The sequence below is a fragment of the Mya arenaria genome, chromosome 8 (genome assembly GCF_026914265.1).
Source record: "Mya arenaria isolate MELC-2E11 chromosome 8, ASM2691426v1".
Taxonomy (NCBI): domain Eukaryota; kingdom Metazoa; phylum Mollusca; class Bivalvia; order Myida; family Myidae; genus Mya; species Mya arenaria.
Window position 1 is genome coordinate 14,426,133 of NC_069129.1, and position 26,972 is coordinate 14,453,104.

Sequence of the window (26,972 nt, forward strand, 5' to 3'; positions counted from 1 at the left end):
GCATCGCTACATAGCCAACATGCAACTAAAACCACCACCTCATTAAGACCGAAGAAAGCAGCAGCCCTAAGCATAAATTAGGTACAAGGTGTAAATGTGCACGAAATGGCTATAAACATCCACCGTCTATCTCACGTCCCAGGGCCAAAAACGTCCAGTATGGGAAGCCGGGTAAAATATCCCATGGACAAAACCTCCCACGGAAAATGCCCGCGTAGTAGCCGAAAACAACTAACTGCTGACTAATTGCAACACCGGCAGAATTTTATTGGTTAGAAAAGTCGGAAATTTCTGAAGGGCGAAGATACCATGCAACTGAACGGCAATCTAAAGTACCACGACGATTGACGCCTCGTCTAACAGGCGAATAAAAACACACTGGGTATAGCCGAATCAGTGGAGAACCTACAAGATGGCAATGTTCATTCTAGGGAAGAGCTTCAATCTTCTACCAGGGGAACCAGATCTGTGCTGTGCTAGGAATATTTATATGGGGGAACCTGGTAGTGCCCAAACAGTCAAGTAACAACCAGAAGATGTGGTGACCTGCGGAAGCCAGGGTGTGTGTGCGAAAGACAGGCAGTTGATGATTGAGAGGTGGACCAAAATAAACTTAAATTAAGTTTTATAGTGGCGTGTAACCTTCATAGCTTTGTGAGACTGTTCCTTCCCGGTGCGGGGTGATACAGGATGAAGTGGATTTCACGGGAAAATATCAATTCAATTAGAATGTGAAATATAAACTATTTATGAAACATATTACAACATATGTTAAAACAAATATTTGTTAAAAATAATTGAGTTTTGAGTTAATTTACTCCTTCAAAATTGGATTCCATGTCGATTTCCCTACTTTTTCGAAACATTACTTCTTTTCATTTTTTTTATCAATTTCAATAAAATTTAAAACATAAACTCCTTATAAAGCATATTCCATTACGTGTACAATATATAACACTATTTGTTAAAAATAAATGAGTTATGAGTGGATTTCACTTTTCAAGTGGATTCCTTTTCAAATGGATTTTACGTGTACTGTAATATTTTGGAATCCTGTATCTCCCCGAACCCGTGCTTTCCACTCTTTTTAGAACCGGAAGTTGACATGCAGCTGTCCAAAATGGCGACTTTCGGAGTCTTTCCCTCCAAAGATGATTTTTTTTTTATGAAATTTGACAATTAAAGATGGTCTTTCCATGCAAACATGTGATTCATATCATGAATCCATTACCTTTTGAACATTACATCGTACTGACACGTTGTCAAACCAGTATGATGTTCACAAACGAGTCAAACATTACTATTAACCTTTTGTTTCATCCAATAATTCACGGCTGTTGATTCATTGTGCTATAGGTTTGCTTATAAACAACTTAAGCCAGCTTTTTTTCTACGTTATGCGTAGTGGATATCAGAAGTAGATAATTATTGCTGCAGTCATGCCTGGAAGGATGATATGTTTTGTATGTGGAAGTCCGGGTGCGCAAACTTCAATCAGAATACGTCAACATGATCGGGAACCTTATTTTCCATTTCTTATGCACCATGAGCCACCAAAGGGTGCAAGGCTGGCAACAACAGATGGGGTGGTGGATAGCTGTGCTGTTTGTTACATGTTTTTGACCCAACAGTGGGAATCTTATGAACGTTCCAAAACTCCAGCAGTGAAGAGGCTGTATTGGTTAAAGCGCTCAGATAATGGCAGCTTTACTGGAGCAGAAATGAGAATCCAAGGTGAATACATTGCTCAAGTGATGGGTCTTCAGTATCCACCAGGCGCAGATGACAGATCTTCTCCTGAACCCAAACCTTCCCTTTCTGATAGAGAAGTTTCCAATCACAGTAACGCTAGTGCAGCTGCTATGTTCTCACATTATAATGATGAATCAAGAAAGAAAGCTCATAATGAGCCATTCGAAAGGAATTCTGTGCTTGACCTTTCAACAGCAAAAAGAAGTTCAGGTCAAGGGAATATGGATGAACAAACAAAGAAGCCAGAAAATGCTGTTTGTTATATTTGTGGGAATACATATCCTCATACAGTTTATAACTATTTAAATGTGTTTGATCAAGGATCTGGGGAGCCTTATTTTTCTGCCCTTGAAAGAGTAGAACCTTTTCCTGGTGCAGAATATATGACGAGAAAGGGTCAAGTTAAAGGATGTAATCATTGCAAGAATGTTCTATTTCAACAGTGGCAAGCTTTTGAAATGTCCGGCACACCTTTATCAATGAGAAACTTTAAAATAGGTCGTGATCCTGAAAGGGTTGAAAGACCAGGTGAAAATAATGATAAACAGGAACCTGAAATAAAAACTGAAAAATATGCAGCAAATGAAGACAGTTCTACTTATCATTGTTACATTTGTGGTAACCCATATATTGCTGACCATGTTCGTCTTTTACACACTTCGCAACCAAAGGGCCCAATGCTGAACTCTATGTTTTTTCCCTTTGTGAGGGAACTAAAACGACCTTCTGGTGCGGAGCCACTTCGTTCAGATGGAACAGTGATAGTTTGCATAAAATGTTTTGGTCATCTTAGTTGCCAGTGGGAAAATCTGGAAAAGCAAAGTGTGCATGTGTTTCATAGGCAGTACTCATTGAAGTTTTTAGATGCCATTCAGAGCCCAAGAAAACAAACATCAAGCCCTGATTCAGAAGATGAAAACATAGAACCTCTGAATATTCACATATCAAGTGCCAGTCCTGTTATCACATCTCTAAACAGTGATCCAGGATACTCTCAAGGTCTTTTGGCCATTGCTCAAACCACTGAGTCTAGCCCTAGGCCAGTGTCAAGAAGCTCAAGTCTGTCTGTCAGCCCGGTGAAAGCATTTGGCGGTTATACAGATTCTCGGTTGTCGGCAGTTACAGATGCCAACGCTGTCACCAGTGTCAGTTTCAGACCTGTGCCTCATCCTCTACAAAAGGTCACAGAAATTCCGAACAGGGTCTGTTTCTTGTGTGCAGAAACGTGCCTCATCTACAAAATGAAACACATTAGTTCATACCCTAGTAGACACGAAGCAAAGCATAACAATTCTCAGGTAGAACCTTTCTTCCCATTTCTTGCTAACTGTAACCCAGCTCAGGGTGCAGATTCTTTGTCCGATGATGGGACGGTTGTTGTATGTAAACTATGCTACTACAATTTACTCAAGCAGTGGACTGATTACGAACGTTCCTCGGACCCAGCTGATAGTAACCGGTGGTTAAGAAAGTACACGCTTCCGAACTACATATGCTATGTTTGTGGATCTGAAAATGAGAGAAAATTTATGAGAAGCATAGCAGTAAAGAACTTTGACTTCCTTCACGAGTTCAAAGCTCCTGGCGGTGCTATGATTATCGACGAGGGTGAACGAGTGGTGGTTTGTAAGACCTGTGCGTATAGTCTTATGCAGCAGTTCACAGAGTATGATCGTATGGGCGTGCCTCAGAAACTTCGGAAATTCAACTGGATCAAGACTCAGCACTATGGGCTGGAGGACGAGAGACTTGTATGTATTCTTGTGCTTTTTATGCCCCCGAAGGTGGGCATATTAAAATCGCACCGTCCGTCCGTCTGTCCGTCCGTCAGACTCAATAACTCAGAATATTATGGACAGATTTTAAAATAACTTGCCACATGTGTTTGGCATACCAAGATGACGTGTCGCGTGCAAGAACCGTGTCCCTACCTCTAAGGTCAAGGTCACACTTAGGGGTTGATTCCCAATGGAATGCTGCATATAAGGGCATAGAGTATAGGTTGTCGTGTCCGGGCTGTAACTTTCCCTTGTATGGACGGATTTTAAAATAACTTGCCACATGTGTTCGGCATACCAAGACGACGTGTCGCCTGCAAGAACCGTGTCCCTATTTCTTAGGTCAAGGTCACACTTAGTGTTTATTCACAATGGAATGCTGCATATAATGACATAGAGTATAGGTTGTCGTGTCCGGGCTGTAACTTTCCCTTGTATGGACAGATTATAAAATAACTTGGCACATGTGTTTGAATTACCAAGACGATGTGTCGGGTGCAAGACACGTGTCCCTACCTCTTAGGTCAAGGTCACACTTAGTGTTTATTCACAATGGAATGCTGCATATAAGAGCATAGAGTATAGGTTGTCGTGTCGGGGCTGTAACTTTCCCTTGTATGGACAGATTTTAAAATAACTTGCCACATGTGTTCAACATACCATGACCACGTGTCACGTGCAAGAACTGTGTCCCTACCTCTAAGGTCAAGGTCACACTTAGGTGTTTATTCACAATGGAGTGCTGCATATAAGGGCATAGAGTATAGGTTGTCGTGTCCGGGCTGTAACTTTTTCTTGTATGGACATATTTTAAAATTACTTGCCACATGTGTTCGACATACCAAGACCACGTGTCACGTGCAAGACCCATGTCCCTACCTCTAAGGTGAAAGATACACTTTGTGTATATTCACAATGGAATGCTGAATATGAGGACATAAGACTGTAGGTTGTCAAGTATGGGTGGTATTTTTTTATGTTCAGAGGCAATTTAAAATAACTTGCCATATGTATTTGTTTGATCTTTAACTTTTCATGTACTGACCTTGTTCATAGGTCAATGTCACATTCGGGGGCATTCGTCACATACTGTGACAGCTCTTGTTATTTAAGGATTCATTTGCAATCTTATCAACATACTTTCGCTAATCACCATTTCTGAGTAGTAATACTAGTGGTTTCAAATTGTATTGTTTTATTGTTCAGTTAGAGCAATGGTTTTTGCATTTTGCAAGTAAAAATTCTATTTGAGTGACGCTCGCTTCTCAAATAAACTGAAATTTTTCATCATACTATTTTTGGTCATATATTTGTTGAAAAGACTGCCGCAATATATTTATGTGTTGCATTTCATTGGTGTATGTAAGCATTTGGTCAGTGTACGGTTAGTAAAGTCAGAAGACTAAAATCATCTGATACAATTTGCATAGAGGATACAAAGAACCCTACGGGGAGTACTTGTTTGTTCAAAATTCAGAAGTCACGTTTTGTAGCATTGTTATTTGCTTTCATAACAGTCAACTACCAACAGCTGTTAATTTTTAGGTATGACTCTTTTAAATGTGTTAATTAATGCGCGTTCACTTTCAACTATCATGTTTTAAATCACAATAGTTTTGTACAGCCTTTTTACTGCATTGTTATGAAACAGTATGATGTTGTTAATTCATGTATGTACAATGTAGCTGAGGGCTGAGCAATCCATATACCTGTATTAAAAATATATACATGTATATCATTCCAAAAAAAAAGAAATGTTTGTTTAGGGTAACATTCCCAAAGTTTCTAGTAAGGGATAGTAGGGAATTAGAAATACAAAAGGCAAATATACTTACTGTGAAGATTTAGGGATCGTAATGGCTAGCAGGATTGGCCACCAGCACTTTATAATCATTGAATTCTTAAAACTCTTAAGTTTTTTTTTAGACATTTGCTCTTTCCATTATTTGAATTAATTTGTTTGGATCATTCGCACCTAAGGTTAAATAAATAAATTTACCCAATTCAAGTGTTTAGGCATTAAGATTTCCCAAAATGAAAAAGCCAGCCCTCTTTCCAATGTTTGCTGAAAAGGCCTTGAAAAGCGTATGCATATAATGTGTTTGCACAAGCCTCATGTCTGTAGTGTAGGATTTGCCTTTTGTGTAATTTTCCTAAAACATCAGCATTGTCTCTGCTATAATTTGATCGCCTATGCAGTAAAGGTAATTGTTGTTGTCAAGACTCAAAAGTACATGTATGTGTATGACTTATAAATGTAACTGTTTGTTTCCACTACAGAACAACAAGGGTGCCTCTGCCATATCCCTACCCCCTTCAAAGGCCCAGACACCAGTGGCGGATGGACCTAAGGTCAGAGGTGATAGGGAGGAAGAGGGAGAAGATGGGGACAGCAGGCAAGAGCAAGGTAAATGAAGCGTAGAATTAGGATTTGTGATGTGGACCATTTGCCAGGGTTACAGTTCCTTTGCTTTTCGAAGAAAAGAAGTGGACTTATTTTCATAGCCTTGGTATTGTTAGTGTTGTTACATAAGTTGGTCAAATTCAAATGAAACCTGGTCCACATGTTGCTACAGACAAAGCGCAACTACATAACAAAGTCCATAACTCTGGCTTTAATAAGTGTTGAGTTACGGTCCATAACTCTGGTTTTAATAAGTGTTGAGTTACGGTCCATAACTCTGACTTTAATAAGTGTTGAGGTACGGTCCATAACTCTGACTTTAATAAGTGTTGAGTTACGGTCCATAACTCTGGTTTTAATAAGTGTTTAGTTACGGTCCATAACTCTGACTTTAATAAGTGTTGAGTTATGGTCCATAACCCTGACTTTAATAATTGTTGAGTTACGGTCCATAACTCTGGTTTTAATAAGTGTTTAGTTACGGTCCATAACTCTGACTTTAATAAGTGTTGAGTTATGGTCCATAACCCTGACTTTAATAAGTGTTGAGTTACGGTCCATAAATATGGTTTTAATAATTGTTAAGTTATGCCACTTGTTCAACTGAAAACAACAGATGAGTGCTGGCATCGCTCCATGGTGTTCACGGCACTCTTGCTCTTTTTTGTGCAATTAAGAACTTGGCCATAAGCTACACTAACTAACTAACTACCCCCCTCCCCCAATATAGTAATCCCTATATTTATAGTATTGGTATCAATAAAGTTAACCTTTAAGAAAATCCCCAAGCCAGGAATCAAACCTGGATCCCCAAATTTTGCAAAGGAGGGAACAAAATTATAGGAACTACTTATGGCAGTGACGATGACTTCAACCATGTCGTCTTTTCCACAAGCATCGAAAGATGTCAGAGACTCCCATACTGTAATCTGTATTTGAAATAAGAAGCAGGATAAGCCCTTTGGTTATAGATTATCTTGATGCAAAGAGTAGACCATTCACTCAAATAATGATCAACGACAAAAAGAACTACTAATACATTCTTTCAAAGGAAGTTTCTTATTTTAAACAGCCTGATAAGGATTACTTTATAACTTGATCAATATGGATACATGTGTACATGAAAAAGATAAAGTTAAGAATAAAACTTTTCCTTTTAAAAATCTTACAAAATAAGTCATACAGTAGTGGTTCAGTATGACTGTCCTAACAGGAATGTCCCGCCTTTTTGAATTTCACCTTGTTGAATGAAAGCGCTCGTATGAATAGAATACTTGTTGATATGATTGTGCTTGTAATTTAGAAAAATTAACATTTTAAGATTGACAACTCTAATAAACATTTTATTTTAAATGTAGTATGCTTGTAATATATGACGGAAATTATCATTATATAAGTGTTCTTGCAGTGAAATGTCAGTCAGTCATTTAAAAAAGAAAGCTGCCTTATAAATGTGAAAATGATATTAATTTTTTTTGGTAAATCTAGAAAACTACTCCGTCTTAAATGGTTGAATTCATTGGAATGAAATTGCACACTACATCAATAAATATTATTTGAAGTTCAACAACATCCGTCTTGGCATAGCCTAACTTGATTTTAATGTGGTTTTTCATTTAATTTTTTCCAGCACATGTTAGGCGACTTAAAATTAATTGCTGGATAATAATCCCCACCCGCTCTCTTTTTTTTTTGGCTGCCCCTTAAATTTTGTTGATTCTGTAAATGTTGATGTAGATTGTGTATTGGCGTATCGGTCTGGTACTGTCCGGGAATGGTGTAAATTCATACCTAAGGTGTCGATTTATAACATTCACATGTAAAAAAGGAGAATTCTCAAGGTAGGGATCGTAGTTTGTTTAGAATCACATGTATAAGAGAGCATAAACACGAACGGTACATTACACTTATCTTAGAAAAATAAGAAATAAAATGTCATCGCCCGTTCCCATTTAAAAAGAAATTGGATGAAAATCAAGCAATTAATTTAAATTGGCCTTATCTATTACAATTTGTTTCCATTAAAGCATTTATTGAAAATTTCAGGGTATCTGCACTTTTATTTGAAATGTGTAAACCATGTGGACTTCATCGGTTAACAAGGGAGACAAATTGAGTTAGCAATCCAACATTCTTTTATGAGTTATTTGCAACTTCTGAAGGAAGGGATGCCATAATTGTATAGACATTTATAAGATGAAGAATTTATGAAAATGTCACAAATAAAATAGTATGTATTACTGCGTAAATCAACTGTGTTTTTTTTTTCTAAAAAGATATTATATAAATTACTTTTTAAAAGCATTGTTCCTGAAGAGTGATCATGATAAATTTTATACATATGTTCATACAATGGTAATTTTTAATTGATGGATTGTGATGAAAGTTGGTGTGTAGGTAGCTCATGTGAAGAGCTAGCTAGCTAGGGATTGCTTATGAGGGGGTGGGGTCAAGGTTACTGCTACTAAAAATAGACAAACGGTTTCTGCCCATCAACTTAAGTTATAATTTGATAGAAACTAAACACAATCATAAGATACTTAACTAGAGTAATTTTCAGTTACATCTCCATTTAATAAAAATAAAGTTAAGGCTGCTACTTTTTCCTTACTCATACAATGAATTAATTGGCTATATTATCTGATTGCCCATATCTAGTCAATATATGTTGCTAACTCGAAATAAAACACACCATAATCTGTTGAACACAAAAAAAAAATCATATGTAGAAAACACTGACGACTCTCTTACTGATATTTTTAAAAGATATCATATGTAGAAAACACTTACAACTTCTGTACAGCTTTAAAAAATATTTGCAGTGGTCAAAATGAAGCTAAAACCAACAAGCCCTACACTGGTAAATAGCTCTCTGGGTTGCTTCAGTTCTGATTTTGATGTAGCAGGGTTCGATTTTTTTTATGGATGCCATATTCTAGTGTAAGAATTTGTGTGTGTTTTTTATATATAGATCTGGTTGAAAAAGTAAGACTGATGAAACTACTTCCATCACTTCCTTTAAGAAAACCTAGAAAGAAAGACCAATAAAGGGTAATGTCTGTCTTCAATTGGTGGATTAATTGTGGGGGTTGGGGGGGTGGGCATAACTTGCCTACCCCACCCTCTCAGAATCTACTAAAAATGCAGGAAGTGGGGAGGGGGGGGGGTGTGTAAAAAATGCAGGTGGATGGGTGTAAAAATGCAAGGCAGGGGATGGGGGTATGTTTGAATCTTTATAAAAGTATCCCATGAATTGTCTGTGCATTCTATTTTAATCATATTGCTTTAAAAATGTACAAAATATTACAAAGGAACTATTAACTTACACATCGCTTTGTTAACTCCCCGTGCTTCCATTTCCGATAATGATAGGAAATTAAAACGTGTATCAGAGGCGTAATAAGTTGGAAGTGTCACCATTAATTTGGTATATTGAGTCATAGCTGAGCAATCCTATGACAGTTAAGATCATAGGCCAATACTGGCACATAAATATCATTGCAAGATTCTTGGAAATCAATAGAAAACACTGCTAAATTACCAGCGTGATTTCCTAACATTATCCTTCTTCAAGAAGTTGAAAGCCAGCCATTATTGGATGCCCATTACGTGGTGTAATGTTCAAATAGGTGTCATGGGGAGACCATTCATAATATCTTTCCGATTGCCCCGAGGTTTAGCTATTGATTTACTTGTCTCCAAATTCATTATAACGTTTATAGAAGTTCCCGCTGTCAATATGCTTTTCTTGTTAAATGTATAATACTGTTATACACTGACATGAATGGTGTGAGGAAAAAATACTTGTTGTTGGACAATTGCTATTCAGACTCGCAAAGGACGAAACTTTAGGAGCTGGTGTTGTCATTCTAGGAGGTCTTTGTGAGAAAATGGTTGACTGTTCATATGCAGGGTGCGATTATTCCCGGGGGTAGCTGTATTAATTCCTAGAACAATCCTCTAGGACTATTTTTTTCTAATTACTTTTTCCTTTTACAATCTCAGACTCATACTTTACTGCCCATTAAACAAATGTTATTTCGCTATTCAGCAATATTTGCACTGTAATCTGTGATTAAATATTTATTTGCCATTTCGCAGTATGGTGTTGCTATTGAGATTTGGTAATAAAGAAACTTCATAATTCAGTGATGTAGCTATGTTTTCACAAGGAGCGATTGGGTTTTGTCACTCTAATGATGATATTGCTAACTTACAGTGCTGAATTATTGATGAAAATCTTTGCCATTGCTTTTGTTATCCACAAGGGAAATAGATCTCATAATTACAAAATCAGAATAAATGAGAAGTTTTTGTTACAGTTTCCAAGACAAAATTGTGTTCTCCAAGGCAATATTTAAAAAAAAAATGACACCAACTGGAATTGTGTTGTTAATTGGTATTTCGCCTTCCCTTTCCCTCCCGTTAATTGATTTTTGACTGCCCCTTCCATGTGTGCTCTTTTAAGAATCTATTTCTTCAGTAGTAACTTCAGAGTCTGTATTGTTATTTCAGACTTTAATTGAAAAAGGTGCAGTTTTAGCATCATGGTGAAAAGGCCAACTTTAAGGCCAAAATTGAATGAATTGTTTATTGTAACCAATGAAAGGACTGACGTAGAAATCCTGCGTACCTGACACAGAAAACTGTAAGTCCTGGATAAAATTGTCTAAATTAGGGACATCCATTTTAAACTTACTGCGCATCCATGAGACCCCAAAAATAAAAATTACTTAAGTGTATACTATTATATTGGGACCATAATATGATAACAGGAGAGCCCAAAAAGGTTACCATGAGGGTTAAATGCCCACAGCCAAAACATTCTAGGAAAAACCCTTGGTGCCACTGATAAGTTAAATGAATTCTGCTGTTAACAGGTAGGAAAATTAAGCATGTTCCTGGCAGTTGTAAGTTTTGGATCACAGTGGTGCCTGTAAATTGTCTCCCTTATAATAATTGGAGATTTTAAAATCTCTGTTATAATCATTGAAGATTGTAAATTTTCTCCCTTATAATCCTTGATGATTATAAATGTTCTCCCTTATAATTCTTGATGATTGTAAATAGTCTCCCTTATAATTCTTGATGATTGTAAATGGTCTCCCTTATCATCCTTGTTGATTGTAAATTGTCTCCCTTATAATTCTTGATGATTGTAAATTGGCTACCTTATATTCCTAAAATGATTGTAAATTGTCTCCCTTATAGTTCTTGATGATTATAATTTGTCACCCTTAATAGTTCTTGTTGATTGTAAATTGTCTCCCTTATAGTTCTTGATGATTGTAAATTGTCACCCTTAATAGTTCTTGATGAAGGTAAATTGTCTCCCTTATAATTCTTGATGATTGTAAATTGTCTACCTTATATTCCTAAAAAGATTGTAAATTGTCTCCCTTATAGTTATTGATGATTGTAAATTGTCTCCCTTATAGTTCTTGATGATTGTAAATTGTCTCCCTTATAGTTCTTGATGATTGTAAATTGTTCTTGACGATTGTCAATTGTCTCCCTTATAGTTCTTGATGATTGTATATTGTCACCATTATAGTTCTTGATGATTGTTAATTGTCTCCCTTATAGTTCTTGATGATTGTTAATTGTCTCCCTTATAGTTCTTGATGATTGTAAAATGTCACCATTATAGTTCTTGATGATTGTTAATTGTCTCCCTTATAGTTCTTGATGATTGTAAATTGTCACCCTTATAGTTCTTGATGATTGTTAATTGTCTCCCTTATAGTTCTTGATGATTGTTAATTGTCTCCCTTATAGTTCTTGATGATTGTAAATTGTCTCCCTTATAGTTCTTGATGATTGTAAAATGTCACCATTATAGTTCTTGATGATTATTAAGTGTCTCCCTTATAGTTCTTGATGATTGTTAATTGTCTCCCTTATAGTTCTTGATGATTGTAAATTGTCCCCCTTATAGTTCTTGATGATTGTTAATTGTCTCCCTTATAGTTCTTGATGATTGTAAAATGTCACCATTATAGTTCTTGATTGTAAATTGTCTTCCTCATGATCATTGAAGGTCCATTATAATCATTTTGACACTGTTTCCTTTATAATCATTGTAGACGGCAGTGTTTTATTTCTGTCGCCCGATAAATGCCTCCGCTTTGCCAGATAAACTTCCTCCATTCATGGCACTAACCTAGTATTCTCCATACTTTTTCTAAAACAGAAATAAGAAAATGGAAGAACATTTGACTTCTATACATTAAGCAATTGTAACAATATCGTACCATTCATGGAAATGTCCATAGGTTTATTGAAAGAAAGTTTTGAAAACAAGCTGAATATTATATGAATCCTGTTAGTATTATTCCCTTTTTTGCCAAGACAACGCTATTGTTCTTCTATGAAAGGGCCCCGCCACCATTACTTTAAAAATGTAGAGAAAAAACTCTGGCATGATATCTAGACAAGTTTATAGTTTGATGTGTCTGTCTGCATGAATGTGCAACATTCAAATAAAAACCCTGAACTTACCATCATTGTGCTGTATATCAAAATAAAATGTCAACTTTGGCTATATTTCATTTAATAAATCATTTCATCTGTTTGTAGCCCTGTCAGCAATCATAATTCATTATAATTAAAGTAAAGCTGAACTTGATTGCCAGTGTTTATTAGCAATTAAAATCTCATATAGATCAAATTTCATGAATTAAGTTTTAATGAGAATTTGCCATAACACATTCTTTTCAAAAAGAAGCATACAGATATTGTGTGTCATTTTTTGTTGCCTACGTAGCATTGCAGACATGTTTTTATCATGAAGTCTGGTGCTGCTGTTGTCGATCAATGATGATGAACAGCCAGAGCGTATTCACTCTGGGACTGATGGCCCTTGAATCGTCACAATTTGACTTAATTAACTTTGTCTGTATTTAACTTAAAGTATTTCTTATCAGATCTCTACCAAACCCTTTAACAATGTTTATGGGCATAATATCTCGACAAAGTTTTGAAGAAGATCAAGATTGTAATATTCTGTCCGGAGTTATGGTCCTTGATTTTTAAAATTTGACCACATACACTGACCTCTGTCTTCCTCTTTAGAGCATTTCTTATCCATTCACTATCAATTGTGGTGAATGGTAAAAAGCATATTTTCTGAACATTATTTATCCCAAAGTTATCTCCCATGAATCATTGTTAGAGCATGACCAAATTTACTCAATCTGCTACCTTATATAAACCTTTTGTTAACCATTCCTTATCAAATGTGGTCACAATGTTTAAAGGAATAATATCTTGACTGCTTTAAATAAACAACCTCATCACATTTAGGGGTTGGTGATTTTTTTAAATATGAGATCACCTTAACTAGATGTTATGCATTATTTTTCATGTCACAATACCAGGGATGTGATTTGTCCGCAGAATCGCGGAATTCCACGGATCCAATGGCCCCAGGGACCCCCCCCCCCCCCCCCCCCCCAATAAAAAAGATTGTTTTTAATTTATTTTTTTAGCTGATTTACAAAGTTACTAGAGTTGGAGTTGATATCCCAGTTTGTTTCAAATTTAAAGTCAGAAGAACCCTCAAAAGAGCTTCTAAAAAGCCAGTTTTTCTTCTAGGGCTGTGTGCTTTTGACCCCAAAAGTGCCCCAAGAACTCATGGCTGAAATAGTTTCAGCCCTCCAGGTGCCAGGTCAATCACATCCCTGAATACTGGAACAAGTGCCTTCCTCCACTTAAACGCACAGAAATTTATTGTGAAATTTTATTATCAAGAAACGCATGCAAAATAAGCCTGCTAAATAAGGGTGATTAAACAGTGTTGGATAAATGGGTCAAATTTAATGCATATTTTCACTTTGCAAAGTAAATGTTTGATCACTACTGGGACTGGTAATTGCTGTTTTATGATAACTCTCAATTAACTTTTTCCTTTGAAGTGAGTGAATTAAAAGAAGACAATTTTATTATTATTCAGTTTATAACAAGTTTACATGAATGCTTTAAGGCATCAGATGTCAAATAAGCCGGTCAATTTATTGTGCCATAATAAATGACGATAATGTTAAAATTTTAATGTCGAGTGACCTCATAATATTTTGGTATCATTTGAAAAAGGTATTACGTACTGAATATTAATATGTAAAGTAAATGACAAAAAAAAACATAATTGAGTACCATGAATAACTGATTATAAGACACTAGTGTTTATAGCACGCAGGCAAAAAATTCTGTGAAAAACTTGAGAAAAAACTTTTAATCTCTATTATGGGTTAATTAAAGGACGCACAGAAAAAATGTTAAAATCGTCTGCCACTGTTTTTTATACCCACCGTATCACGCTCTTCAACTGCTGTTTTAACCTGTTTTAACTAAATTGTGATGATGTGAGTTACATCCTTTTAAAAATAAACATAAACAAACTAGTTTTTCCCAATTTATTTCTCTGAAAAGCCAAATTCGGCCTGAAATCAACTTCAGAAAAAATGTCAGAAGCCTAAAACTGTTTGTAAGACGCAGGCAGGAAAGAAGTGCGTCTTATAATCAGTCATTTACCCTAAGTTATTGCAGTTGGTAGTGTTATTCAAACCCCTTTTTAAAATTTTAACGAAACAATATGGGGGCACCGAGCATCCAAACTGTTCATTTATAACCTTACATCAGATACCTTAAAACAAAATACAGCACAATTAATTAAGGTGGCAAACTAGTATAACATTTTGTATTTAAGTATTTGTTTAAAACATCATTTCGCCTATAACAGTGGCGATAATGTTCCAGGAATGTACATTAAAACTGCATTTAAACTTATTACAACTATTTCCCATGAGCCTCCAGGATATGTTTCATCTTTCAAACAAAATATTGTTTGTTTTAGAATCCTTGGTTCTTTTAAGGGTGTCAAGTAATTTCTGAGAAGAAGGCAAAACATTATAAGACTAATTGTAGTTTTAAATATGGATGTTATTGTTTTGCTAGTGGTTTTTGCAGGAGCAGCACCAATTAAGCAAGCTGGTTTTCACTTGAAACAAGATAAAAGGAAAAAAAAGGCTCTTATTTCCTTTCTATAGAATTTACTGGGAAAATGAGAGCAATAAACAGGGAGAAAAATAAAATTTACTGTTAGTTTTTCAGTGGAATTATTGATTACTGTACAGTCTCTCTCTGAAACAATGGCTGTTCAAAGTGGCTTTAAAATGGCGTTATTAAAATTTCATAACTCATTTACAGAAGTGGCGAAGGAGTGTTCCAATGCCTTTTATTTAAAGCTTTTGATATTAAGTAGCAGTTATGAGCATGGAGTCTTTATTACAACAATGAGTTTTTAAGTTTCTGGCATTTAAAGTTTTATTGAGTTAGATGAAATGTAACTAGGTCTGTAGGCGTATAAATTCATGTATGGTACTATCAGTTACTGCCCCTTCTTTAATGATTTATGGAGGAAAGTGAAAATAACTCTTACATGTATGCTACCATCAGTTACTGCCCCTTCTTTCATGATTTAAGGAGGAAGTGAGAGTAACTCTTACATGTATGCTACCATCAGTTACTGCCCCTTCATTCATGATTTATGGAGGTAAAGTAAGAATAACTCTTAAATGTATGCTACCATCAGTTACTGCTCTTTCTTTCATGATTTAAGGAGGAAAAGTGAGAATAACTCTTAAATGTATGCTACCATCAGTAACTGCCCCTTCTTTAATGCTTTATGAAGGAAAGTGAGAATAACTCTTAAATGTATGCTACCATCAGTAACTGCCCCTTCTTTAATGCTTTATGGAGGAAAGTGAGAATAACTCTTAAATGTATGCTACCATCAGTAACTGCCCCTTCTTTAATGCTTTATGAAGGAAAGTGAGAATAACTCTTAAATGTATGCTACCATCAGTAACTGCCCCTTCTTTAATGCTTTATGGAGGAAAAGTGAGAATAACTCTTAAATGTATGCTACCATCAGTAACTGCCCCTTCTTTAATGCTTTATGGAGGAAAGTGAGAATAACTCTTAAATGTATGCTACCATCAGTAACTGCCCCTTCTTTAATGCTTTATGGAGGAAAGTGAGAATAACTCTTAAATGTATGCTACCATCAGTAACTGCCCCTTCTTTAATGCTTTATGGAGGAAAAGTGAGAATAACTCTTAAATGTATGCTACCATCAGTAACTGCCCCTTCTTTAATGCTTTATGGAGGAAAAATGAGAATAACTCTTAAATGTATGCTACCATCAGTAACTGCCCCTTCTTTAATGCTTTATGGAGGAAAGTGAGAATAACTCTTAAATGTATGCTACCATCAGTAACTGCCCCTTCTTTAATGCTTTATGGAGGAAAGTGAGAATAACTCTTAAATGTATGCTACCATCAGTTACTGCCCCTTCTTTAATGCTTTATGGAGGAAAAGTGAGAATAACTCTTAAATGTATGCTACCATCAGTTACTGCCCCTTCTTTAATGCTTTATGGAGGAAAAGTAAGAATAACTCTTAAATGTATGCTACCATCAGTTACTGCCCCTTCTTTAATGCTTTATGAAGGAAAGTGAAAATAACTCTTAAATGTATGCTACCATCAGTTACTGCCCCTTCTTTAATGCTTTATGGAGGAAAAGTGAGAATAACTCTTAAATGTATGCTACCATCAGTTACTGCTCCTTCTTTAATGCTTTATGGAGGAAAGTGAGAATAACTCTTAAATGTATGCTACCATCAGTAACTGCCCCTTCTTTAATGCTTTATGAAGGAAAGTGAGAATAACTCTTAAATGTATGCTACCATCAGTAACTGCCCCTTCTTTAATGCTTTATGGAGGAAAGTGAGAATAACTCTTAAATGTATGCTACCATCAGTAACTGCCCCTTCTTTAATGCTTTATGGAGGAAAAATGAGAATAACTCTTAAATGTATGCTACCATCAGTAACTGCCCCTTCTTTAATGCTTTATGGAGGAAAAATGAGAATAACTCTTAAATGTATGCTACCATCAGTAACTGCCCCTTCTTTAATGCTTTATGGAGGAAAGTGAGAATAACTCTTAAATGTATGCTACCATCAGTAACTGCCCCTTCTTTAATGCTTTATGGAGGAAAGTGAGAATAACTCTTAAATGTATGCTACCATCAGTAACTGCCCCTTCTTTAATGCTTTATGGAGGAAAAGTGAGAATAACTCTTAAATGTATGCTACCATCAGTAACTGCCCCTTCTTTAATGCTTTATGGAGGAAAGTGAGAATAACTCTTAAATGTATGCTACCATCAGTAACTGCCCCTTCTTTAATGCTTTATGGAGGAAAGTGAGAATAACTCTTAAATGTATGCTACCATCAGTAACTGCCCCTTCTTTAATGATTTAAGAAGAAATTGGAGAATAACTCTTACATGTACAGAGATTGTGAAAATTCAGAAGAAGTGTTGGGTCATTTGGACAGACTTTTGCAAGTCCCACAATTTATTTGGTAGCCGGATCGCTCGAGGACCCCCCCCACCCCCTTTAAAAAATTCCTAACACAGCGCCTTATATACACAGTAATATACATTATTTTGTAATGTATTGCAACGGAGGGCAAATGCTGCATGGTGTTTACCATGTTCAGTCATCTACACTCGTGAATACATCGTATTCGTAAAGAAATGGTTATTTGGCAATATCATTTATAAAACATGATTTTCTATTAACAAAATATTTTTTTCTTACTTTTAAGCAGTATTTAATTATTGATAAAGATTCAATCAACATTATTTTATACATCCGGACTTGAAAACTGCCGACCCCATAACAAATTTAGATGGTCCTTGACTCAAAATTTACAGGTCTGGACCTTCGGAATGACAGTTTTCAGGACAGCTGTATGTATGCTTTCATCAGTTACTTCCCCTTCTTAATTATTTAAGAAGGAACAGGGGGAATAACTCTTACTTACATAATTCTCTCTCAATCTAGAACAGTGGGTGCCTTTCTAATTAGAAAAAAATGTGTCGTTTAGAGTAAAATTGACAGGATTTTGCCAAGAAGTGACAGAAAAGATCAAAGAATGGGATAAAGTTTGTTTCTTTAAGTCAATACTCCAAATCTTCCAAACTCATTTTTTGTTTTTTTCCAAAACATAAAATTGGGAAATTTATTTACACATTTGAGGAAAATAATGTATGTTTTAAGCATGGTTATATTTTGGCGCCAAATTATCATAAAAAAGTATGTGTAAGTTTCCAGCATTTTAAGCTTTTTAAAGTGCTTTGCCATTAGGGATAAAATACTTTGAAATTTGATAGAAGCCTCACATTATTTCATAGTTGTATGATTTATTTATTTCATTCTCATTATTCCTCAACTTAAAGGACTTTTAGACCTGCTGGCAAGTGACATTTTTTCAATAACAGGAAAAAAACCTCAGGTATCTGTTTTTAGAAGCAAGCAAACATCCAAGTTATTAATGTTGTAAATTTTCTCAGAATAGCATTTACAAATGGACATTATTTAAACAAAAAGCTGCACTGAATTGATGGTTGACAGAATATTTTTTTGAAGCTTTTCTGAATGTTGACAGGGTTATTTATTGATGTAACTCATACCACTGTGAACTCTCAAGTCGTAATTCTTCTGTAGAGCTTAAAATTGAAACTTCTAATGAATATTTATGGCTTTAGTGAGAGCATAGAAGTCTTTTAAGTTCTTTATTTTAATGATATTAAAGCAATAACTGTGAATATGCTTAAGATTGTAAATCAAATTAAGATGGAGCATTGTCTTTCCTGGAATATAGAGAGGCCTTTGATAATCGATTCATAACACTGGAGATTTTAGGCTAGAGGCTTTTGTAAGATGCAAGGTCAAGTTATTAAAATCTCATTACACCAGAGTCTGCTGTATTTCTTTAAATTCTAATGAATCTCTCATTATACTTGATATTATGCAATTATTTATAAAATCAGATATGAAACCAGTAAATTATGATTCTTTTGTTTAATAGCTTGTCTGGAATTTTTTTTTTAATTCCTCCTGCTGCAAAATCTTTAACCTCAGCCTGGGCTGGTATTCCATATTTGTCTTAAATAGATTTAAGAATGATGTAGCTAATCAGATTACAGGATATTAATAACTATCCAAAAGGGTGAATTAAGTCCTGAAATGTGCCTTCAAATTCATAGTAGTCTTAGAAATGAAGGGCTGTTTTACAGTCAGATTTTTTGCGGCCCAGTTGGGGTCGAAATTTGGCCCCTTCCCCTTTGTAAAAGTAATTGTATTTTTTCCTTTACCAAGGTAAAAAAATCCCCTTTAAAAAAATGGAGGAGAACCATTGACCCCTTAACATTTAGCAAATGTAACCGAGATGCCGTTCATTAATATGTCAATAGTTTGTTAAATTAAAGGTTTGAAAACAAGTTGAACATTAAATGAATAATGTTATAGTATTTTCCCCCGTTTTGCCAAAACGTCTCTTTTTTCCCTATCCCTCTATCAAAGGGCCCCCGCCACCATTTTCTTGAAAGTGGAATAAAACACTGATAGTGTACTGTATATTGTGTGAGTCTTAAATGTGCTAAGATGCACAATGCAATGTGCTAAGATGCACATTGCGCACATTAAAAACTGCAGAATGAGTTTCTTATTGAATTCCCATTTGTTTGGGATGTTTGCCAAATGGTGCACCTCCAGGTTAGACAATTCCTGTATATGCTATCAAAAATCATCCTGATAATGTCTTTCCCTGGAAGATTGGAGGCCAGAAAGATAATCTGCTGGTTCTGGTGTCATAGTTACAATGCTCAGTATACTGGGGTGGTCATAATCCCTTTAATGGGGCCATAAATTGCTGTATGCTTTAGGGGCTGAAATTTAATGTTTATTCTTAGTGTCTTAGTGGGTAATGGATACTTTTTTTTAGGGAAATGGATTTGTCTTCGGGAATGGATTTGCTATGTTGCTAGTGAAATGACTTTGGTAAAAGCATTTTGGAGCAATTTAATATGTGACCTAATTATGAAGACTTTCGTGTCCTTATGACCATTCCATTGCCATTTCAAGATATTAACAACCAATTCCTTGATGATGATGCACCCAATGATAATAGGGAGGTTGGAAAACATGATGTGTATATAAACTTGTACACCTAAATACACATACATATAAAATATTCAATAAAGTTGATAAGTCATTAGCTGAATTTTGCTTTAAACATAATTTTTAGGCTCACTGATACTCATGTAAATTGTGTTTCTCGTGCTACCGTACATGTCTTTCTAAACGTGAACAATGCACACATTCCTGAAAGACAAAAGTGGTCCAAAAGTACACATTTCCTAACATGTAGTGATTTGCAACCTTCCTAAAAAAGATATAATTGTATAGTTTTGGCCTGAGCTGCATGTTAGCAATCAAAGATCACATTTTCCAGGTTTTCCACCTGACAAGCAAATGCAGATCAAATATGCCTTCATTTTGATGCCCTTATCAATTAATGAGAAATGCATGATGCTGTTGCGGTAAATCGCAATCATAGTTCCATGTAAAAAAAGTACAGACTTATCTCTGTTTGAGAAAGTGTAAAGAGATAGGTGAGTTTCGGAATTTCATATTTAAAAAGCAATTTGAGAACTGAATGGTATGCACGCACCCTTCAAAATTAATACTGATCTGTTGATTAATGCTCAGCTATAATAATACAATATTTTCTGAACAATATCCTTCATAAGGGGCTCATAGCTGAGGGGACACTCACATCCATAACATTGCTATTTAACATTGTTATTAAAATTGAAGGAAAGATATTGCCAAGAGTTGCAAAAACGGAATAAATTTGTGGAGTTCTAGTAAGGCACTTGACACAGAAGTGATGTATATCTGACAAAATGGCCTAGCAAGGCCCATTTAGTTCCAATAACCCATGTATATTGTAGGGAATGGCCTAGCATTTTAGACCCCTATGCTAATAATCGATTTATATCATAGGAAATGGCCTAGCAAGGCCCCTGTGCCAATAACCGATTTATATCATAAGGAATTGGCCTAGCTAGGCCCCTGTGCCATTAAGCGATTTATATCATAGGGAATGGCCTAGCTACACCCCTGTGCCAATAACTCATATTTATCGTAGGGAATGACCTAGGCCCTTGTGCCAATAACCCGATGAATATCATAGGGAATGGCCTAGCTAGGCCCCTGTGCCAATAACTGATGTATATCATGAGGAATGGCCTAGCTAGGCCCCTGTGCCAAAAACTGATGTATATCATAGGGAATGGCCTAGCTAGGCCCTTGTGCCAATAACTGATGTATATCATGAGGAATGGCCTAGGCCCTTGTGCCAAAAACTGATGTATATCATAGGGAATGGCCTAGCTAGGCTCTTGTGCCAATAACTGATGTATATCATGAGGAATGGCCTAGGCCCTTGTGCCAAAAACTGATGCATATCATAAGGGAATGGCCTAGCTAGGCCCTTGTGCCAATAACTGATGTATATCATAGGGAATGGCCTAGCTAGGCCCCTGTGCCAAAAACAGATTTATATGATAAGGAAATGGCCTAGTTAGGCCCCTGTGCCCATAACCGATGTATATCATAAGGAATGGCCTAGCTACACCCTTGTGCCAATAATTCATTTATATCATAGGGAATGGACTAGCTTCACCCCTGTACCAATTACTGATGTATATCATGCAGAATGGCTGAGCTACGCCCTTGTGCCAATAGGTCATGTATATCATAGGGAATGGCCTAGGCCCTTGTGCCAAAAACTGATGTATATCATAGGGAATGGCCTAGCTAGGCCCCTGTGCCAAAAACAGATTTATATCATAAGGAAATGGCCTAGCTAGGCCCCTGTGCCCATAACTGATGTATATCATAAGGAATGGCCTAGCTACACCCTTGTGCCAATAATTCATTTATATCATAGGGAATGGACTAGCTTCGCCCTTGTACCAATTACTGATGTATATCATGCAGAATGGCCGAGCTACGTCCTTGTGCCAATAACTGATGTATATCATAGGGAATGGCCTAGGCCCTTGTGCCAAAAACTGATGTATATCATAGGGAATGGCCTAGCTAGGCCCTTGTGCCAATAACTGATGTATATCATAGGGAATGGCCTAGCTAGGCCCCTGTGCCAAAACAGATTTATATCATAAGGAAATGGCCTAGCTAGGCCCCTGTGCCCGTAACCGATGTATATCATAAGGAATGGCCTAGATACACCCTTGTGCCAATAATTCATTTATATCATAGGGAATGGACTAGCTTCGCCCTTGTACCAATTACTGATGTATATCATGCAGAATGGCTTAGCTACGTCCTTGTGCCAATAACTGATGTATATCATAGGGAATGGCCTAGGCCCTTGTGCCAAAAACTGATGCATATCATAAGGGAATGGCCTAGCTAGGCCCTTGTGCCAATAACTGATGTATATCATAGGGAATGGCCTAGCTAGGCCCCTGTGCCAAAAACAGATTTATATGATAAGGAAATGGCCTAGCTAGGCCCCTGTGCCCATAACCGATGTATATCATAAGGAATGGCCTAGCTACACCCTTGTGCCAATAATTCATTTATATCATAGGGAATGGACTAGCTTCGCCCCTGTACCAATTACTGATGTATATCATGCAGAATGGCCGAGCAACGCCCTTGTGCCAATAGGTCATGTATATCATAGGGAATGGCCTAGCTACGCCCCTGTGCCAATAACCAATGTATATCATATGGAATGGTCTAGCTACAACTCTTTCTAATAACTTATGTATATCCTGTGAAATGACCTAGCTATGCCCCTGTTCTAATACCTTCTGAAAATTAACATTGAGCAAGTTTTTGTGCAATTCCTGTTTTCAGTCAAACATAAACAAAATCATGAAAATTTGAAAATGGTTCTTGATTTATTAAGTTATTTTTATGAAGCAGTTATGAGCTTTTCCACAACGACATGCTTCATACAAAAGGTCATATAAGGCGGAGATCTTTTAAACAAAGATGAATCGGATTTAAATGATGGACAATGGAAAAAAATACAGTCAAGAATAACAACATATATGAAAGAATTGTTTGTGGACATTTTACATTTGGATATATTTATTTTAAACTTAAAGCTGCACCCACACAGATTGACAGTTTTGACTTTTTTTTCTTTTTTGTCTCACATTTTGGCATCAATGCCTTAAGTTCAGTCATATAAGAAACTCACAATAGAACAGATCACATTTGTTTGTAAAATTATGCCAAAAATATCATTTTTCACAAAGTGTTAGTAACATTTTTAGTCATGAACATCAATTTTGGGACGTATTTAAATATAAAAAACTGCAAACGCAACCTTTGTCAGCATTATTTCATCACTGGTACAACCCATTCACTCAAAAATTGGTTCATTCCAGGACTAAAAATTAAAAAGTGGTCAAAACGGTCAATCTGTGAGAGTGCAGCTTTAAATATAATTCAGCTGGGCATACAATATGAATATAGTGGCACTTATACAGTCTTGCTATTGACAGTATTCAGTGGCAGCCCGGTTGTGTGTCTGCTTGCAGAGCAAGAGTTTATGGGTTCAATTTCCACCAGAGCCACGTACAAGTTAAATGTGCAGTATGTCACAATAGTAATATGATTATAATTTTCAACAATTGTGTATCAAGTAATCACCACATGATCCTTTAAGTGTCATGGCAACAATGTTATGTCCAAATGTGGTCTAATGGTATGGTGGAAACAGGAGAATCCGGAACAGTCGCAATAGTCCTGCCTGGTGGTCTGACCAAGTCAGAAAATCGAAGCCTGGCTATGGACAATTTGGGGTGAGGTTTCTGGGGGTGCAAAAACTGTTCAACTGCTATTAGGTATTTTAGATATTGAGAAGAAGAAAATCTTAGAAACATTGTGGTGGAGTCAAGTGAATCTAAATATAACAGGGTTTTGCTCAGAGTTTTAAAACAGACTCCCCTGACTCTAATAGTTGACAAATAGTATGTATGGGTCTTTGGTAATTATATGGGGTTCCAATAGATTTGGCCCCATGGATGCATAGTAAACTTAAAGAGGGAGTCTCTAAATTGTCAATTGCGTCAGGCACTCAGAGGTTTTTAGCTTTAGGGAGATCAGTGGATTAAAGAAATGGAAATGGATTAAAGAAATGGAATATGTGCTACAAGACGCGACCATAGAAGACCGAAAAATTGTCAATAGTGGGATGTTGATGACCCTAGGGCCATACGGAGTAATGGGGTCAAATTAATTGCGCTCTGGTCATCGGATATGTGCCACCAGCCTTGACCATAGAAGGCATAAAGGATATTTGGAGGAAGGTCCTTGAGTGATTGTATCTGACTGTATAAGAACAGAATGCTGTGGAAATTAATTATCGTCAGGATGATTGGATAAGAGACATCGTATTTGCTCCAAGATCTTTTCAAGGACAATCGGAAAGAAATGAATAAGGGTCAGGGTATTGGAGACTTATAAATTTGAAATAATTCATGATTTTATCCAGTGCCGGACCCCAACCATAGATATTCAGAGTTTAAAAAAAGTTTGGTCAAGATTTTGGGACTTTGGTCAAGATTTTGGGACAAGCAAGACAGTTCTTTCAGGAGGGCGGCCAGGGGCAATCAATCACAGGATAATCAAGGTCAGGGGTCTCCTAGTGTCGAGAGGCAGGGTCGATGATCCGCTGGAGATGGATTTCCCCTCCTATCATCGATAATTGTGAAATAAGCTCGACTTCAATTAGTGGAGTTTGCACAGAGATGTTGTGTATTGGAAAATATAAATAGCTTACAGCACAGGCAGCAGTTAGAGGGTAGTTAGATGGTTATAAGCTATAGTGAGAGCCGATACTTCTGATATTTCTGATATATTTCTCTGTGTGCGACTGTTTGCTGTAATGTCAGGACATGACACAAAGGCATGTAATGTCTGTGTCAAAAAATCTACACTTTGTCGGAATTGTTCAAGTTAAGTGTTGACAAATGATTTATCATTTGGGCCGCTTTAGAAGGGGAGATACTGGAGATTGTGTGACGTTTTTAACAAGTCGAGCTGTTAACACATAATGTGTGCATTGAAGTATCTACAACTGTCATTTAACTGCTTGTTTAAGTGATAACCTGCATATTTAGAAAGGTGCCTTAATAATATATAAACATTAAAGGCGCCTATGACCCCCGTGGGTAGCGATCGAGGAATGCACACAGTAAAGTGTAATTTGTGATTATGGATTATACCTTAACGGATGATGCATGATTACATGCAGTATTTGTTAAGCGAAGTTTATGAAAAGTGGTTAATGTGGAGAGATAAAGTGTGCAGTGGCGGAAAAAAACGATCTTGAATACTAAAAGCTTTAAATAGTGTAGATGTATTCGATTTATACACAAATGATTTTGTTATTGAAGATGTGCTCCTTATTAACACGCGGTTAATTGATTCAGTGAATAGAAGAGACAGGTGTTATTGCAATATTCGTTAATATGAAGCTTATAAGGTGTTCACACATCAGGTCAGCTATACAGAAGAGGATTATATTTACAAACATTTGATTGACTGCTCCCTTTTGAATGTTTTATATGTTTAGATAATCTTTCATACTGCTTATTGGGTGATAAAAAGTGTCTTTTTACTACTTTTGTGAAAGAAATCGGATAAATGTTAATAGCTTGTGATGATCATATGGTAATCGTCATTCTTACGAGGGGATGTTATAATCGTGTTTCTCAATTCATTATGAAGACAAATTTTAACCTGCTTTTGCACCGAGATAGCAAGCAAGCCGAGGCTTAGCCTTTGACATGGGAGTTAATTGACTTCGTTGATTTTGATATGTGCAGTTAGAAAACTGAATCAGAGGTCACACAGAAATCAATGAAAGCTAATTGTATAAATGCAATGGATATAATTGCCATGCACTGCTCTAAAAGTCTGAAAGCATGAACTGTCTATTATCAGGGAAAATAATCTGCCGCAGAACTTCAAATAATTACTCAGGAATTGGCTTCAAAGACTTGCCTTCAAGGAGAAAAAGCCTCGTGAAATATTTTTTATGTTCTCGATCTAATGGATTGCATTATTATCATAATAATTGTTGATCAGTAAAGGTTATTTTTTTAAAAGTGTAATATTAATAGATGATTGATAGGAATGGCCATGTTGATGGGTAAATAGATAGGTTTTGATGAAAGATTGACTTTCTGACATTGAAAACAATAAAATGTTTAAGATTCAAAAATAAAAAAGTGACTTGCATAATATCTGTTTTGTTGAAATTTCAAATCTGTTTAAGTCATATGAACATGTAGGCAAAGCTTCCTAAAAAGGCATGGATGATTTATGGTCGGTGCGGTGGATTTATGCAAACAAACATTTTATGGCATTGTTAAAATGATATCGAGTGTCATCGGGCAAAAAAATGAAGCTTCATAAAATTATACAGCCGTAAACGATATAGTGAACAATTTCAGGAAATGCATACTTGGGCAATGCAGCAAGTTAAATAACTAAACAATTAATACTGTCATGAGAATTTAAACATGTATTCACATCAAGCTGTTATATAGTGATGAATGACACTTTTGTATGAAGGTCAAAGGTAATGACATTTATCAAGAGGAAAAAAAAATATATGTAATTGATAAACTTATGTGAAAACATGGATATTTTGAAGTCAGACAAACTTCAATAAATAGCTTGATGGGACATCATTTGAATATAAAAGAAAAATGAATTGTTTTATATTTTGCTTGAGTGATGATGTACATAACACTTTATTGGACACAGCAGTGATGGAATGTCTGTCTAATGCCTATACTGGATGTTCCGGAATGGATATAGCTCTTATAAATGATAACAGGTCTTTGGAGGTTATATTGTGCTAAAACATTGGTATAAGAATACTACATTATCGACTGAAACGTATATTGTGACCTTCGAAGAAGAGATTCACCGTATTTTTATTCAAAATATGTGCATTTATAATGTGACATCGGTATTGAAATATAAACTTTATGTGCACTGGCAGTGAAGATTTTAATCAGTGTATTGTATGTTTTAGCAAGGACAAATTTAAACTGATTGATA

At 36.0% G+C, this 26,972-nt stretch overlaps 1 protein-coding gene across 1 annotated transcript in view; it reads left to right on the plus strand.

The window, feature by feature from the left end:
- The first annotated feature begins 1,100 nt into the window (after window positions 1-1,100).
- LOC128242746 (genetic suppressor element 1-like) overlaps window positions 1,101-26,972 on the plus strand; it is a 69,024-nt gene continuing 43,152 nt past the window's right edge. Inside the window, exons 1-2 of the mRNA XM_052960016.1 lie at window positions 1,101-3,503; window positions 5,811-5,937. Coding sequence (XP_052815976.1) covers window positions 1,440-3,503; window positions 5,811-5,937 — 2,191 coding nt within the window. The 5' untranslated portion in view covers window positions 1,101-1,439. The remainder of the gene's footprint in view (window positions 3,504-5,810; window positions 5,938-26,972) is intronic.